General features: G+C 43.3%; 1 protein-coding gene across 2 annotated transcripts; it reads left to right on the top strand.

The window, feature by feature from the left end:
- The first annotated feature begins 49 nt into the window (after positions 1–49).
- Positions 50–8,827, top strand: ARRDC4 (arrestin domain containing 4). 2 transcript variants are annotated; one of them, XM_027644385.1, is made up of 8 exons: positions 50–406; positions 1,404–1,470; positions 1,743–1,890; positions 3,501–3,603; positions 4,364–4,557; positions 5,169–5,331; positions 5,838–5,992; positions 6,115–8,827. In XM_027644385.1, exons 1-8 carry the CDS (start codon positions 61–63, stop codon positions 6,169–6,171), a joined length of 1,233 nt encoding a protein of 410 aa, XP_027500186.1. In that variant the 5' UTR covers positions 50–60; the 3' UTR covers positions 6,172–8,827. The 2 variants fall into 2 exon arrangements, with proteins under 2 accessions (XP_027500186.1, XP_027500185.1); XM_027644384.1 differs by having other exon boundaries at positions 4,301–4,557.
- Positions 8,828–16,688: the final 7,861 nt, after the last annotated feature.

Genomic DNA, 16,688 nt, shown 5'->3' with positions numbered 1-16,688 from the left:
CACGGGCGGGTTTAAAGCGCCGGGCGAGGGCGGGCGCGGTTCCCCCGCGGCCGGGGAGCGATGGCGGCGGCCGGGCCGGGCCCCGGGGCCGGCGGCGCGGTGAAGACGCTGGCCCTGGTGCTGGAGGACGAGGCCCGGCGCGCCGGTGGCGGTGGCGGCGGTTACTGCAGCGGGGACACGGTGTCCGGGCAGGTGCTGCTGGAGCTGGCGGGGCCGCTGCCGCTGCGCGGGCTGCGCCTGGAGGCCGCGGGGCGGGCGCGCGTCGCTTGGAGCGAGAGCCCCGGCGCGGGGCCCGGCGCGGGAGCCTGGGGGGTGGCGGTGCGGCCGCCGGGGCCCGGCCCGCGGAGGGAGGCGGAGGTGCGGTACCTGGACATCCGACAGAGCCTCCTGAGGGACCCGCCCGAAGGTGAGGCGGGACCGGCGGGGGTGGGAGCGGGGGAGTGGCGCTGAGGGAGCGGAGAAGGCGCCCAGGGACGTTGTGGGCAGCGAGGGGAGGGGGAGAAGTGGGCGCCGGGCCCCTTGGCAATGGGCAGCGGGTGCTCAGGCCCGTGAGGACATCGCCGCCCCGCCGTCAGAGCCCTCGGCCGGGGAAGATGCCACAGCCTCGCCAGTGGCCGCCCACCGACTTTTTTTGCGCGGTAGCTGAAAAACGCGGAATGGGGCTGTAAGAAAATCCGCAATTGAGTTCCCTGCAGAGGTTCAGCCCGCCTGTGAATTCCGTCAGCCGTGTGGGTTGTGCTCTGAAAGCAGCAGCTGGGAAACCCCCGTGGAAGACCCTGGGAGCAGTCGGGCTCCTCCAATGGCTTGAGGAAGCAGAGGCAGCTCGCTGTGGCAGAGCTCTGTCACTCAGGCACTGCAGCACCTATGGCAGCGTCGGAAAACTAAAAAACAGAGCAGCGACATTTTGTTCTGTGAGAGTGAAACGCAGCTCTCAGGCTGAGCTGCAGAGAAAGTAAATTTAGGCCTTCAGAATTGTGTAACAGCAGGCCCTCTATGAGTGTATATTGGGAGCTCATGTATTAATAGTATTTCATCATACTGACCTTAAATTGCAGCTTTTTTAGCACAGAAGTTAGTTTAATTGTTAATTGGAAAAGCAGATTAACTGCTGTCTTGCTGAAAAGGAAAAGAAACTTACTTTGTGCTCTGCAGAAGCCATTTTGGATTCGAAATTGGCCAGAGTCCTGAACTGAATCTCAAGGTCTCCCATGTTTCCTTGATTTTTGTTTTTCATTGAAATCACAGCACAGCACAAATAAAGCACGGGCTGCAGTCCAGAACCCACTGGGATCAATAAAAACTTCTGGTATCTGGGTGTTCTTATACATAAATAACTTATAAAAGCATCTGCTTTGTTCTATTTCTGGAATAACTAAAACATACTATTCATTTTCATCCTACAGGTGAGGAAAACTTAATTCTTCTAGATGGAAGACACGAATTTCCGTTCAGCTTTCAGCTCCCTCAAGAGTAAGTTAAATAATCCAACCTGAAGGGATTGTGCTGGACGCTGCTTGTAGTGCAACATTATCTTAATGTAATTTGACTTGTGTTTTTTTTAGTATCAGCTTTATATGTTTCTCTTAATCAGACCCCACAGACGAGCCTTGTTGGCTTCAGTTTCCCCCAGGCCCTAAAAGTACGAGCTGTAAATTTGTTAAACGTTTGTGTACACTGGAAGTGCTCACGTTTGGAACTGAATTATTAATTAAGGGTAATGGTTTTGTGACTGCTTGTTTCAGACCTCTGGTGACCTCTTTTACTGGGAAGTATGGCAGTGTTCAGTACTATGTGAAAGCCATCCTGGAGAGGCCTGCAGCTCCTGATCAGAGTGTGCAGACAGAGCTCCAGGTCATCAGCCATATCGACGTCAGCTCACCAGCTCTCTTGGTAAGAGGGTCCTTCCTCCACTCCTCCTCCCCCCTTCAAAGCCAGCTGCAAAAAAATAAAACATTTCCAGGCAGCATTCACATCCATAAGCATTTCCATGTTATTCTGGAGTGTCATTTTCTGACTTCTGAAAGCATATAAGCTCCCTAAGCTTTTCTCTATAAATAGATGATCTTAGGTTGTGTGAATAGCAAACAGAGTGGCTTTTTTAATAGCATTGATTACATCCCTGCTGGCAGAGATGCTCTTGCCAAAAAGTTAGGCAGGCTTCAGATGCATAAATAAGGCTTAATAATAATAATGCATGAGTGTAGAGTAGTTTAGTCTTACCAGAGCCACTACATTCACAGGGCTGCAGTGTCCTAAACTCTACAATAATAGTAGGTTGAGGAACAGTAATTAGAGAAGAGTATTAATCATGCCCAGCCTGTCATTTATGCTCTGGCCATTATGTTACATATCCCTCCATTTTGCATGTCGTTTTCCAACATGAAGTGTGTGCACACAGCTGCTCCAGAGATCCTGTCAGTTATTTCCCTATGACAGATTTGGCCACATTAAAGCATTGAGTTTTTTGTAATGACTGGAAATACTGTAGAGTAATAAGAAAGATCAGGCATTAAGTAATGAGAAAATAGGCAAGATGGAAGCTAATGAGCTGGATTCTTTTATCTCAGCCCATATTATGAAAATAATATAAAATTATACCTTGCACTTTCATGATAGCAACTGGATCTAAATGGTTATTCATTTAAATATGAATGAGTAATTTCTATTTTATTTAAAATTATAGGATAATTTTAACATCATGACGTGAACATAGCTAAGAGATGTTTTGAGTAGGGTGTTTTTCCTCTTTATGTGCTTACATTTTAATCTCTTTTAGAGAGAACTTCAGAGTATTTTGGCAGTGACATCTTTAAGCAGAATAGTCTTTATACTCAACACTATCTATTAGGAGTTTGAAAGCATCATATCCAGATTCTGTAAGGACAGAGCAGCCCATAGGTAATGGCACAGGAGAGGGCTGTGAGGCATATAAAGTAGATAATGCCAGTCAGGGCATTCCAAGGCTGTCACCAAAACTGCAAAACAGATTTTTTTTCATTATAATAAATATAAAACCAATTTTCATTATTATACTGACTGGGTGCTGTTGCCCAGTAAATAATTTTAAGTAGCTTGGATCCTTGACATGTGTGCTTGTAAGTTTATTCTAATGAAAACTTTACAAAATGTCATCTAATGTGACAGTCTTTGAATAATTAAGATGTTTTTTGTCATGAGCCTAAGTTTTTGCCACAGCACTCCATGAGACCTTTGAAAGGTTCTTCTTTTTGAAGACAGATCACATTCAAAGAGACTCTGGTCTCTGTCTTACCCAGTTGATACAGTCTAAATTCAGGCTGGGATTTTGAAACAGAAATGTGCAGATTGCCAAACCTTGGTTCCATTGCACATGGTGGCAAAACTCCACATGCACAGAGCAGTTCAGTGATTCAGATCAAGTGGATTTTAGAGCTGGATTGCAATGATTGACATGGATAACAGTAACTGCAAGTGATTGAGAGCTTTGTCCCATAAAATGAAAAATGCTCTGTGTTTTATAGACACCTGTTCTAAGAAGTCAGGAGAAGATGGTTGGCTGTTGGTTTTTCACCTCTGGGCCAGTGTCTCTCAGTGCCAAAATTGAGAGGAAGGGATACTGTAATGGTAAGAGTAGTTATCTTAAAAATGTAAATATTAAACACCTAGTAGTTGGGGGTTTTTATCTGTGTGAAGCCAACACTTTAGAGTTCAAAGAATAATTCTGTTTAGTAGGAGTAAATTAAGATCTATATGAACTTGGTTTAACAAACATCATCTTGCCTTTCCCCTTGGGAAATATAAATTAAAAGGAAGTCCTGTTAATCTTCCAGAAAAACCATGTACATTTGAGTGTAAAGAACAATAAAATGCTTCTATTTGGGATAAAATACTTAATTGGGGATGTAATTAGGTTTTTATGTCATTTGTGTAGCTTTACACTTTTGTAAGAATGGGCTTTAGCAGCTTCTTTGTCATCTTGATAGCATTAGAGACATTGAGGAAATAAAATAAAACATCCTGAAATTCATTTAGTACTATATAAAAGGAAGATTGGGGCATAATTTGCAAATAAAGCTTTTATAGCTTGTTCATATTATGCTTAATGTTTCAAAATGAATCATTGTTTATATATAAAATGTAGTAGGTGGCTATAATTCTGCCTGGATACCACTCTGAAAAAAATAAACTAGCTTGAGGAAACTTCACAAGTATTGTTCTCATAACACTGCCAGATGATGTACGTGCCGTGTAACATTCTTTGATACTCCCAGAGGAAAGTTGGGAAATACAAATTATTCATTGGACTTTTTCTGTCTCTAAGGGGAAGCCATACCAATCTATGCAGAAATTGAGAACTGCTCTTCTCGTTTGATTGTTCCAAAAGCTGCCATTTTCCAAACACAAACTTACCTGGCCAGTGGGAAGACAAAAACCTTCCGTCAGATGGTTGCCAATGTCCGAGGAAACCACATTGCCTCTGGGAGTACAGATACCTGGAATGGGAAAACTCTGAAAATCCCACCTGTATCCCCCTCTATACTTGACTGCTGCATTATTAGAGTAGAATATTCATTAGCTGTAAGTATTGGTTCTTCAAATGTACAATTGAGTTGGGAACAGAAGAATTTACCGAGTAGCTGTTAGGTTTTTAGTTTGGGAATGACAAATGTAAATCTAGGGAAAAGTGTCCCTACTCATGGCAGGGGGGTTGGAACTACATCTTTAAGGTCCCTTCCAACCCAAACCATTCTGTGATAAATAAATATCATAAACCATATATATAGATCAGAAACTGAAGATCATGAAGAGATTCTGAGATGGAAAGATGGGAATAACAGGGAAAATGAAAATATATTTCTAAGGAAGAAGCAGCTTAGTTTGAGACCTGCAGAGGTTTTTATGGGAAAGTAGTTCAAGCTGAATGGGTTCCTCTGGTGATTCTTTTCAGTAGTGGGAAGACTGAAAATCCAAGTGCATAATTACGTTTGTCAAGATGTTTTTAAATGTCACCTAGAGACAAGTTACAGAAAGAAGGAAAGGAACACTGTCAGGGTATTAGCTGAACATACCTGGGATCAGAAAGCTCTTAATTTTTAAACAATTTGCAGTGAAGGAAGTAGGGCAGCCTTTAGGAGCATTCAGTGGGGTCTCATGATGTTTTTTTCTTTTGTTTGGGGGTTGTCACATAGGTGTATATCCATATTCCTGGTGCTAAGAAATTGATGATTGAAATGCCTCTGGTGATTGGCACTATTCCATGTATTGGATTTTCAAGCAGAAACTCCAGCATTACCAGCCAGTTTAGTATGGATATGAGCTGGCTGGCATTGACCATGCCTGAACACCCTGAAGGTAACACATATTGAACTCTTTTTATCCAGCACAGCACTGTCTGCAGCAGATGGGTGTAGTGCCAGCTTATGGGCACTCTAGGGATGTAGGCCATGGAAGTATGACTCAGGAGAAGTCTCAGGTCCAAAAGGATTGGGTGAGGTTACCCTAACTCCAGCCTTCCTTAAGTTTATCTTTACCCCTATCTGACTGAAATAGCTAAATTCTGATAGTGGGAATTCTACTTAGGAACTTAATTGATTCATTACTGAATATATCTTGATACAGCACAGGCTTGTTGCTGGAGTTGCCCTAAAAGCATCTGTGTTCCTGCTGAATCACCTAAGCTTACTGAACACATAATTTTAGTTTCAATATGTATGAGTTTAATGCACTTCATACAATCTGACAGTTGTACAATGTTTTATAAATACAGTTTTCATGGGTTTGGATATACTGTACTACAGCTGTTGTCTTGCTGTGAGTGAATAGTTTGAAATTTGACAGTAGCATCTCTTGTGTTTCAGCACCACCAAATTATGCTGATGTAGTGTCTGAGGAAGAGTTTTCCAGACATGTTCCTGCTTATCCACCACCCATTGACTGCGAGGAACAGTTGTGTTGTCCTGTCTTTGCTTATATACAAGAGTTCCGGTTTCAGCCTCCACCTCTTTATTCAGAGGTAAAAAAATAAATAGCAGGTGGTGTTTTGATTGTCAGATGGCAAAAAAGAACAACAAACCAAAACACATACTTAAATGCAGGAATTGCAGGCAGTAATTGTTGCCTTTCTTCTGTCCCTAGATTGATCCACATCCAACTGATGTAGAAGAAATTCAGCCCGTTTCGTTCAGGCTCTGAAGAGGATTTGTAACAAGCATCATTGTGATGAATGTCTTAATCTTTCTGCTGCTTAAGCTGGTAGTGCAGCTAAAAAGGAGACAGTTTTCTTTTTCAAAACTTCAGTTTGTGTACGAGAAAGGCAAAGGAAAATGGAGGAGGAGGTATGAGCACGTTTGGTGATAAAAGAGAATCTGCTGGATTAGTCTGCACAGAGGAATAACGTGGGAGCAGCCAAGCTTGGGATACTTGAGAAGTACCTGAAAATGCTGAAATGAAAATGAATGCATGAAATACTGAATGTTTTCCCAAAAGTGGACACACTACACAAAGTACGAGGAGGAGATGTATGGATCTTCTGAAGAGAAAAGAATTTGTATTTTGTTTGGAACACTCTGGAAGAATGTACATAATGATGTTGAGAACTTCTGTAGTAGAACTTGCGTAGTTGAACAGAATGTGGGGTAAGAAAACATTTCCAAAAAAGATTCCAGTGTTCAAGGGGCTTCAGCTTTGCACTGTCTGCATCCAGGAAAGGAACACTACTAAAAGGTGAAGTCTTATCTCCAGCTTAACTTTGTATTTCATGAGAACCTGCCCTTCTCACGACTGCCAAGTGGTACTATTTCATCACTCATAAGGATCCTGAAGGCACCAGGGATGACAGAGTAGCTGTTACGCAATACTATGAAGGCAACCATTTCCTGAGAGAGAGACACAAGTATGGAAGAGAAAAGTGGACTTTGATACAAGCTTATGCACTATGCTTTCTTTCAAGGGATTTCTTAAGGGAATTATTCTAGCCTCTTCTACTGTGAGTTCTTCTTTTGCATCTTAAGCCTATGGATAGCATGATAAGGGGAAGCATGGCAAGGGAGAATCCTTCTGCCAACAGCAGGTATACTTAGCAAAATGGACAATACTTATTTATTCAAAAGCCTTTATAAGCCTACCTCTGTTTTGGATATTTACTTACGGTCAGATTTGAGACCAAAAAAAGTCTTGTTAAAGCTCCAGTATACTTCAAGGTTCTAAAAGGGACCCTAAATGGTTTCTGTGGTTAGTGAATGAGATAAGAGGCGTAGGGAGAGGTGTAAATATACCCAGAATAGACATAGCTTATAACTGAAGTGAAAGCAGATATCAGGGGAACAAAGTCCTCTGGTAATGGCACAAAGCTTTTCATTACTCCTGCATTTTTGTCTAAAAGATCTATTGTCAGGGGCTGCACTGGTCATTTGCTATCCATACTATATATGTTGGTCTGTTTCCTTGTTTGTTTTTGCTGTTTAATTTTGTTTTGGTGCAATATTTTAATGTTTTCTTCCTCAGGTCATTTAGAACAGTGAGAGTTTGTTGCTGCTAAGAGTGAAGGCACAGCATTTAACGTGCCCTTCTGCTGCCTTCCTTTAAAGTAGAATGTTTGCTTCCTGCCAAGCATCAATTGGGATAAATAAACCACCACCAACAGATCACTTACAGGAGCAGAAACACAGCATTGTCAGCACGCACGTTTACAGTCCTGTCTTTAAAGTACAGGGGATTTTGGACTATTAGAACTACTCCATATGTCTTACAGAAGGGTTTGGGGTTAAAACCCGGTGCTTCATGTGGTAAAACATTGTACTTTCTGATAACTACAAAAACAGTAATTGAGTTTCCTTCATTTCATCAGTAACTGCAGTTTAAAGAAAGTTTAAATGGTTTTTTATGAAATCTGTCTTCATATAAGAAGCAGGGATTTTTCTACAGGCATACACACGTATATATTTTTAGTCTTCTCTCAAGTACGACTTCCTTACATTGTCTCATTTCTAGCACTTCACCTCAAAATCACTTTTGCATCAGTGTGAAAGACAGACTGATGGAGATCCATGTTTCCAAACTGCAGTTATTTTTTTTTTTTCATTTGCAACATTAAGTATTTTCTTCTATAGCAAATGCAGCTTTAACCAAAATTTTGAGTGCATGTTTTAGAAAGGACATTCTAAAAATAAGTAAGTCTCAAGATGTAGCTCTCATGCCTTTTTAAGTGAGGGCCTGCCCATACAATCAATGCAGGATTTTCATTCACATCACCTGGAAAGGGAATAAGCATCTTTTCCTTAAACAGACACCATTATAGTTACTTGAAAAGTAATGTTGCTGTGTATTAACTTGCATGTTAATAATTCAAAAAATTAGCTTAAAGAACATTAGGTGCTTTTTTGGACTGTAATACCTGATAGGTGATGTGTGCTACCTGGTATAATCATGGTCAAGCAAACAAGAGAATGAAGGGTAAAAGATGTGCTTTTTTTTTTTTTTCCTTTAAAATCTTTGAGTTGTTTTTTTATTCTTTGCAGATAAACTGTGGCCTTAGATTGTTTGCTGCAAAAAAAAGTCAACTATTATGTGTTTCTTAGGAAGCACACATGGCCCTTCAAATGAAGGGTGAAAACAAGATTAAATTCTGCTCTCTGGCACTTGGCTTAGTGCAGAAATTGATCCTTAAAAATAATTACTGTTTGCACAATAATAAGTTCGATATGCAGGGGCTTTGTTTTGATAACTGTGAAACAGTTTAAAAGAGACAAAATAAAAAAAAAAAAAGCTGTTTAACATACAGGAACATGATTGTATTTTGTACTAATGAATGAGCCCCATGGGTTCTTTGTTAATAAAAGTGTCAAACCTACATTGTGCTGTTCATCTCTGGTTTGGTGTGTGTCTAAGATAAAGGGCTGCAATGTCAAGAAATACCTGTACTCTGCCACTTCTGAACACATACAGGTCTCTATTTCTTTTCTCATCTGGGAATTTTGCCTTCATCTGTCACTGTTTTAGTTCCCTCAGCTATTTATAACCAAGAATTGGTTATGGGTAATAACCAAACAAATTGATCAAACAGGGCCTGCTCCCACCTATTGTTATTATGTAATAATATATAATATAATAATTAATTATGGGTCTCCTACCCATAAGGATTGAAGGATATGTGCCCTAATTTATATTTCTCTCATGTATTAATTTTAGAGGATATTCTTTTGTGTTTCCTTTAGACAAGATTATCTTTAGTGTGTAGTTTTTAGATCTAAATACATCAGAACAATCTTACAACCATAGTACAGAATGACTAAGGCAGAGAACCTGCTACCCTGGGGAAAGAGGTGACAAAATGGACCACATCACTCACCTGAGCCAGGAGTGAGATGATGAATCTCTATCAAGGTCCTGCCTCCCAAACAACAGTTGATTTCTTCTTCCCGTTTCCACTTTTGAGGGAAGACCTCAAACTTCTCCTTGGAAAATCGAGGCAAAGCTGCTATTCAGGATCTAAGAATCATAGAGTGGTTTGGGTTGGGATGGACCTTATCCCGTTTCACCCCCTGCCATTGGCAGGGACACCTTTCACTAGCCCAGGTTGTTCCAAGCCCTGTCCAACCTGGCCTTGGACACTTCAGGGATGGGGCAGCCTCAGTTTCTCCAGGCAACCTGTGCCAGGGCCTCACCACCCTCACAGGGAGGAAATTTCTTCCTTGTACCTTGATGGCCTGTTCAAGCACAGAGGGGTCATGACTCATCAAAAGGAAGATGCAAACCCTCAGATTCTGGTCTTAAGATTTCTAAAAGCTCTCTCACTAAATGATACTTAAATATCTTATCACTAAGGTCACAGCAGCAATTCCACTTCCCCCACTGTTCAGTTTTATAGAGATGTATCTCTGTTGACAAGCTGCAATTGTCTATTAAAAATGTTTAATGTTTAAACAGGTAGTAAAAAACCATGCAGGGATAGAGCAGATCCTGCAGGCTTGTGATTGCAGCTCTGACTCCTCTGATGTTTGCGTGGAAACGTGCAGTTTACTTACACAGTAAGAGAGATCATTCAATCAACTCCTGGGGCATGTTCCAAATTATTAAAATAGCATGTTCCATGACTTCATCACCCAGTTTGGACAGCAAAAGGGAACATCTTAACTCCTCTTGTAAAATCTCTTGCTATAATAAAAACATGTTTGGAGAGCACAGTTTGCAAACAATGTTGATTTGAAGATAACCAATTGTTCTACAACTCCCTAAAAAACCCACAGCAGAAATGCCTATTTTCTAGTGAAATTCAGCTGATTTTCAGTGCCCTCCTCAGGGTAGTGACTGAGCACAGGGACACAGAACCCAGCCTTCAGACTGCTGCATTCTCTAAAGCTGATTATATAATATGTTCATATCAATATGGACAGCGCAGGCTGCTGCACAAAGTAGATTCTCCAAAGAACTAATTAGGACTCTGATGAACTCGGTCCACTTTTGGTATTAAAATTTTATATATGGCATAGGCAGGGTGAGAGTCTTCTCTCCAAAGATCACAGTCTTGTGGTCGTAATTTCTAAACAAATAATAGGAAATGACAGTACAGAAAAGCTCTAGTAGAATGTCACTGCATTGTGGACATTTTAGCACAAGTGACTAATAATTTTAATTTAAAAAACCATAAAAGATGTGGAATGTAAAGTGGCAATTTTAGTAGAATAGCTGCTTATGCCAGCAACATGGTTTGGGCCTTCTTAGTTACACAGGACAGATTCTATCTGATTAAGTACAACTGTACTACTGATAAATCTCCAAACACCCATCCCTTGAAAGGAAAAGAGGAAATCCTCAGTTTTGGCTTGTGTTCAACCAGCTGGCTGCCTGTAGGGTGAGGAGAAAATGAAAGACAAGGTGAAAGGAGGAGCCAGTGCTCGACAGACACCCACAAGTAGGTTGTCTCAGATAACCCAAAGAGTGCAGAGCAGCCCAAAATATTTTTATAAAAATGCATGAGACATTTGTTCTGTCACAATGATGGCAAAGTTTCTTATGAATACTTGTGGTCTAAAATAACAAGTGACTGTGGCCAGATTAGGGGAAACCTAAGTACCATGTCAGGCATATTTTCACTTGGCACTCAGCAACTGTGGCACCCTAACAAACATCACACCAGCCCTGCTTTGCTTCTGGCTCTACTCAGTGTCCCAGAACTCTGTGGATACCCTTGCCATGCTCTCTCCTCTCCAGCAAAACTGCTCATTGATATTTTGCTTATCAATAATTTGATAATTTGCTTATTGTGCAAGGCTCAGGTGGAAGTCTCTGAAGGCTCACACAGATGGGGAGAGCAGCGTAAAGACATTTCTAGTCTTATTAAATTTTAGGAGGTAGGCAATCATCCAGTGAGGGATGGAAGCTCAATGGGGAAATCATAGAATCATCAGGGTTAGAAAAGACTTCTGAGATCATCAAGTCCAAGCATTAACCCAGCACTGCCAAGGCCAACACTAAATCATATTCCTAAGCATAAACATACCTTTTAAATGCCTTTGGGGGTGGTGAGTCCACCACTGCCCTGGGCAGCCTCTTCCAATGCTTGACCACCTTTTCAGTGAAGAAATTTTCCCTCATATCCAATCTAAAACAAACCTGGCACAACTTGAGGCCGTTTCCTCTTGTGCTGTAGCTTGTCACCTGGGAGAAGAGACAGACCCCCCCCACCTGGCTGCCACCTCCTTTCAGGTAACTGTATAGAGAGAATTGTAGAGAAAGGGGGTAGGTATGGAACAGAGCACACAGACACAGCAGTGAGCACTCCTTGAGGGGGGAATTAACCTGAGCACCAAAAACAACCACTCGCCCCCAACTCCTGTACTGTCAGGACTCGCTGTCAGACGTGGTGACACACAGTGTAGATATGTAAGCTAAACCCAGCCAAATATTTCTGGCAATGAAAAACTCTCATTATTTTACAGTACCTTGGAACAGCATCAGCCTCCCCACAAAAGGGTAGGATTTTGACTGTAAGGGTAGGATTTTGATTGTTGCACACCCAGGAAGATCCCAGATTTCTGTATAGGCCAGTCCTATTTGATGTCACATCTAGAATTAGGTTGCATTGGTCACAACATACCAGGCCACAGCATGAGGAGAAAGTGATGCTTATTGCTGAAGTAATTAAGTTCAAAAAGAGAGCACAAGGGACAAAAGTTACAATTTCATTTAAATAATTTAAAGCCTAAAGTGCTTTTCTCCTATGTTTTAATGTGATGTGACCAATGCATTAGCCTTAAGAAATTAGAAAGATACCAAAAAAGAAAATATTCTGCTGTCCTGAGCGTAAAATGGGAGCAGAAAGGGAAAAGCATTAACTGATCTGACAGATTCTCCTACTACAGTGTCCTGGGGGAGGAGAGAAGTGTCTGAGAGGGTTTAGTGTCCATACAGACCTATCAAGTTCTGCACACTGTGTGCAAGGCTGGTACCACTCGCATTTCAGAGTCAGCACATCTCTCCCTCACCCTGAGATCCTGGAGCAGGTTGGCCTGATCCAGTACCTGCCATGCAACACTCAGAAATGCTGGAATCTGAAGGGGGCCTCCCAGGCTGCAGCCAGACCTCCTCCCATCTCACAGCCTGCAGCAGCTGTGCTGTCACCTGCACGGACGTGAGTGACACAACCAGCTCCTCCAACCCTGCACAGGAGTCTCACACTTCAGGGGCAAAGAATTGGAGATGTCTGTTTGCAGGAGGTGTTAAATAGAAAGGTCCCCAGGAAGGGCAACTTCACAGACTTTTCCTCATGTGATCCCACCTGCCATCGTTGGGAGAGGACTTTACACTCTTCCAAACAAATTAACAATTCATTTCCAACCCTGACACGAAGATTAACCCTGCCAATTAATTCCTTAATCTCTTGCTGCCGACAAGGCTCACAGTTGCCATGTGGATGCCTGTCCACTGGGGCCTGGAGCAGGGCCATGCTGTTTAATTAATGCTGCAGTCAGGATATGGTGTAGTTGATACTCAAACATATTCCAGCGATACAACCCAGAGCTGCACCTCACACGTCACCAGACAGCGTGGGATGGGCACCTCGACAAGGACAGGGATTATCTCAGAGCTTGTGGCAGCTTTTGCTGCATAAAGGAGACACTTTAACCAGTACAGAGTCATTAAGCCATTGTTTAGCTGTAGAAAAATACTCCTTGGTCATTTCCACGATAGATGTCATCAGCATTTTGCACATTTCAAGTAGCAGCAGGGAAAAAACAACCCACAAGACTTTGTCAGTCTTCTTCCCCCTGCCTAAAATAACTGACAGGATGTTGGGTTTGGGCTCAGTGCTGGAGAGAGAAAGGGCAGCCACTCTGTGTGCAGAGGCTGCTTCAGAGAGAGAGATTAAATGAGAACTGAATTGACACGAGTTGGGAAATGTGTGAAGTACAATAAAAAGGAAGAGTGATGCTCAGTCACCTCAGGGAATCTTTGCAAACCAGCTATAACAAATTAGGTCAATTTTCCTTTGTTTCTATAGGTTTTGCCATATGTAATTAAAAAGACACTGCCCATTAAATTGTTTTAAAAAGTTAACTAATACTCAATAAAATCTATGAATAATATTAAATTAAAGACTAAAACCTCTGGACATATAAACCAGGAAATTGCAGGTGTATAAACTAAGCAAACAACAAACCCCCCATAATTTAGTGCCTGTTACAACTAGTCCAGTGGGTGGAACAAGTAAAGGGATCATAGAACTGCTGGGAGCATGTGGATTGTATAAACACACACGTAAAGGGTGTTTACAGAGAAGTACCAGGAAGGAGGCAGGGTGATATACTGGACAGGACACTCTGCTCCAGTAGAGTTAGGCAATGTCTGCTTTGGGGTTTTGTTGTTATTGTTGTTGTTTTTCATGCATTTCTGTTCAATGCTCAATTATACACTGAACTCCCTTAAGCCCAGAAAGGGTCAAGGTCACCCTGTTGCAATGGCCAACCAGGCACAGGGGAAAAAAGCCTGGGTTTGCCTGCAGACCTCTGCCCACCTGGTCCTGACAAGGCAAGAGAAACACCTGCTGTTGGTGAGTTACGAAAGGGGAAACAACATTTGATGCAAAAATTACATCTACCTGATTGGAACAACCAGTCCAAGAGCTGTGCAGGTCCCCATGTCAGTGGTCACACTAGACAGGTGTTACCTTCTTCAGTAGATCCTTTTTTAAAGGCATGCAGTAAAACCGAGAATGGTTTGAGAATTGGCAGAGTCTGAAGCAGAGATCAATATTTATGTGGTGGAATCTTCAAGGACACCGTGTGTCCCACAGAATTGACTCCTCGTGACGTCACGGTTTGTTTCCACGGGACTTGTCAGAAGGACAAGAAGCTGTTGCTCATGACGTGGCATTTTGTGCAGGAATCCTAAGCTGTCCTTGTTGATTCTTAGTGGCATTTCCTTCATGAAGTCACTTGGTACCAATTCTCACCAGGATTTGGGGCTACGGGCATGTGTGGCTCCCATGGGTGTGTGTGGCAGGGGTTTAATTTGCTGCTCTCTGCAGGATGATTTGGCAATTCCTTGTTTTCTGCACACTTTCTTCTAGGAACTCCTGCTATAAATAACTCTTGGGTAGGTGCCAGGAATGTATTTTTTCCAGGCAGAAGCCCAAACCAAGCAGTGAAACACCTGACTATCAAACACGGCACACCACAGAGCGTACTGGTACATGGAATGGGGCAGAGGGAGGGGATCTGTTGGTTGTACACTGTGGGAGTTGGTAGAAAAGCCCAAGCAGTTCTAAGAGCAACATCCTTCCCTCTTGCACTTAATTTATGCTTAAAATTATTTATCAAATGCAGCTGTCTGCAAGCCACACCAAACCCTAGCGGAGCTCAGAGTTCTGCTCAAGCCATGTGCACAGATTTTGCCCCCTATGCTCAGCTAAGCCATTATGTCAGCCCCAGATTTGGCACATCACAGGCTGAATCCCCCCCAGCCCACTCCAACTCCCACCTCATGCCAGTCCAAAGCAGAGCAGCTCCATGAGAACTCAGCCTCTCACTTGTGCTCAGATTGTCTTCAACCAGCAACCATGGCAATTATTTGCACTTCTGTCTTTAAGGTGCCTGTTTGATCCCAGCCAAGCAACCCTCATGGGAATCTGGCACACACTTAGAATCCAAGCATGTTGGGAAAATGACTTCAAGGCTATTTAGAGGGGATTCCTGTGCCTACTACAGCTTGCAGGTCAAGGGGATCCCCATCTCTGCCTTCAACACTCACTGCTAAACACACACTGCCAGAAAATTTTGCTTTGGGATGGGAAAAGCAGAGGAGAGAATGGCCTGACACGAAGTTCAACATCAGCCTTGGCATGTTTCAATTTAATGCAGGACAGTAATCCAGGATGGACCAGGCTTGGTTGTTTACTATCCCCTCTCTCTCTCCCCCACCCACACTCTCCATCCATTTACAGTGGTGCCACTTTTCCCAAGCATAATCCGTCACTCACAGGCCCGAGCAGGCAGCGATTCCTCCCACTCCTTCAACTGCACCCTAACTACTCCCTTCTTTCCAGACAAGGGCACGCCAATCACTGTTATCTTGGCTGCATCGCTACTCCAATCCCTGAGTAAAGACAGGCTATTCTATTGCCAGACCTCAACTGTTCAGCCCTTCCCTTCCCTCTCACATCCAAATCACATGGATCTGAAAATCCCTGCAGCGGGCAGGGGGTGGCAGGGGAGCAGAGGGAGGCAGGGAACAAGGTTTCCTGTGCTCTTGCTGTCACAGCTCTTCTTGCCAACACAACTCCTGAGAGCCAAGGGCTGAATGAAACCAGCAAGGCGGTGTCCCAGTCTCTGCTACACTGAGTGAGAAGCAATCTTGCCATGGTTGGCACACGTTCCTGGCTCTCTGGCAGGCAGAGCTGCAGGAGGCATTGCAGGATGCCAGGAGATGCCCCTTCCTGGGTGACCCACCACTCCATCAGCAGCAGGGCAGCCCTCCTGCCCAGGGTCTGGCACCAGGACACAGTTCATGCACCGCGGTGACTGCTCTGGTGCCAGCACTTGTTTGAATAATGATATTTTCAGGCTGACACCTGCAGAGGTGTTTGCATTTTGCTCTCATGCACCTCAGAGCATTTTCTTTTAATTGATCTCACAGCCTGAGATCTTCCTAAAATACTTAATGGTTTCACAGCCTTGTTTCCAGAAGGATTTTTTCAGCAAACTGCAGTGCACAATAATGTGTCACTTGCTCTTCTGACAATCCCGGGCTTTCCAGGCTCTAGAAATCCAGATGCTGCTTTTCCTGTCCTCATCCCTTGGCATCCTTTTCCTGCTCTCATCTCTTGGCAATGAAATGAAACCAATTTGCAAGAAAATCTACTGCAGACGTTGTCTTCAGCTGAGTGGAAACTCCCAGATCCTTTTGCTGTTGCTGGCTTAGGAACATTTGTGGTTTCTGGCATGTCCCTGACAGGTACGAAACTTGTACAACTGCTGAGTCATGAGCTGCACAGGGACTGACGCAACACACTGTGCAGTCAAATTCCAGAGGTGGCCTTTGGCTGGAGATCTACTGGGAGGAGGGAGAGGTGAGCACCAAAAACACCTGTGGGGATGCAGGGAGGAGGTGTGGGACACAGGCCAGCGGCAGCCGGGAAGAGGTGGCCCTATAACCAGAAAGGGGTGTGTGGCTCACACGGCTCCAGGGAGGATTGGGCAGAGTTCCCAGGTGGG

Source organism: Corapipo altera, unplaced genomic scaffold (assembly GCF_003945725.1).
Source record: "Corapipo altera isolate COAL_440 unplaced genomic scaffold, ASM394572v1 50, whole genome shotgun sequence".
In the NCBI taxonomy this organism is placed as follows: domain Eukaryota; kingdom Metazoa; phylum Chordata; class Aves; order Passeriformes; family Pipridae; genus Corapipo; species Corapipo altera.
This window is presented reverse-complemented; position numbering and strand designations above follow the sequence as displayed.

Excerpts from the sequence above, each read along its gene's own strand:
- ARRDC4 (XM_027644384.1), top strand. The coding sequence starts at position 61 with ATGGCGGCGGCCGGGCCGGGCCCCGGGGCCGGCGGCGCGGTGAAGACG. Across the intron at positions 1,471-1,742 it reads AGCTTTCAGCTCCCTCAAGA|ACCTCTGGTGACCTCTTTTA; the intron begins GTAAGTTAAATA and ends TGCTTGTTTCAG. Across the intron at positions 5,993-6,114 it reads CTCCACCTCTTTATTCAGAG|ATTGATCCACATCCAACTGA; the intron begins GTAAAAAAATAA and ends TTCTGTCCCTAG.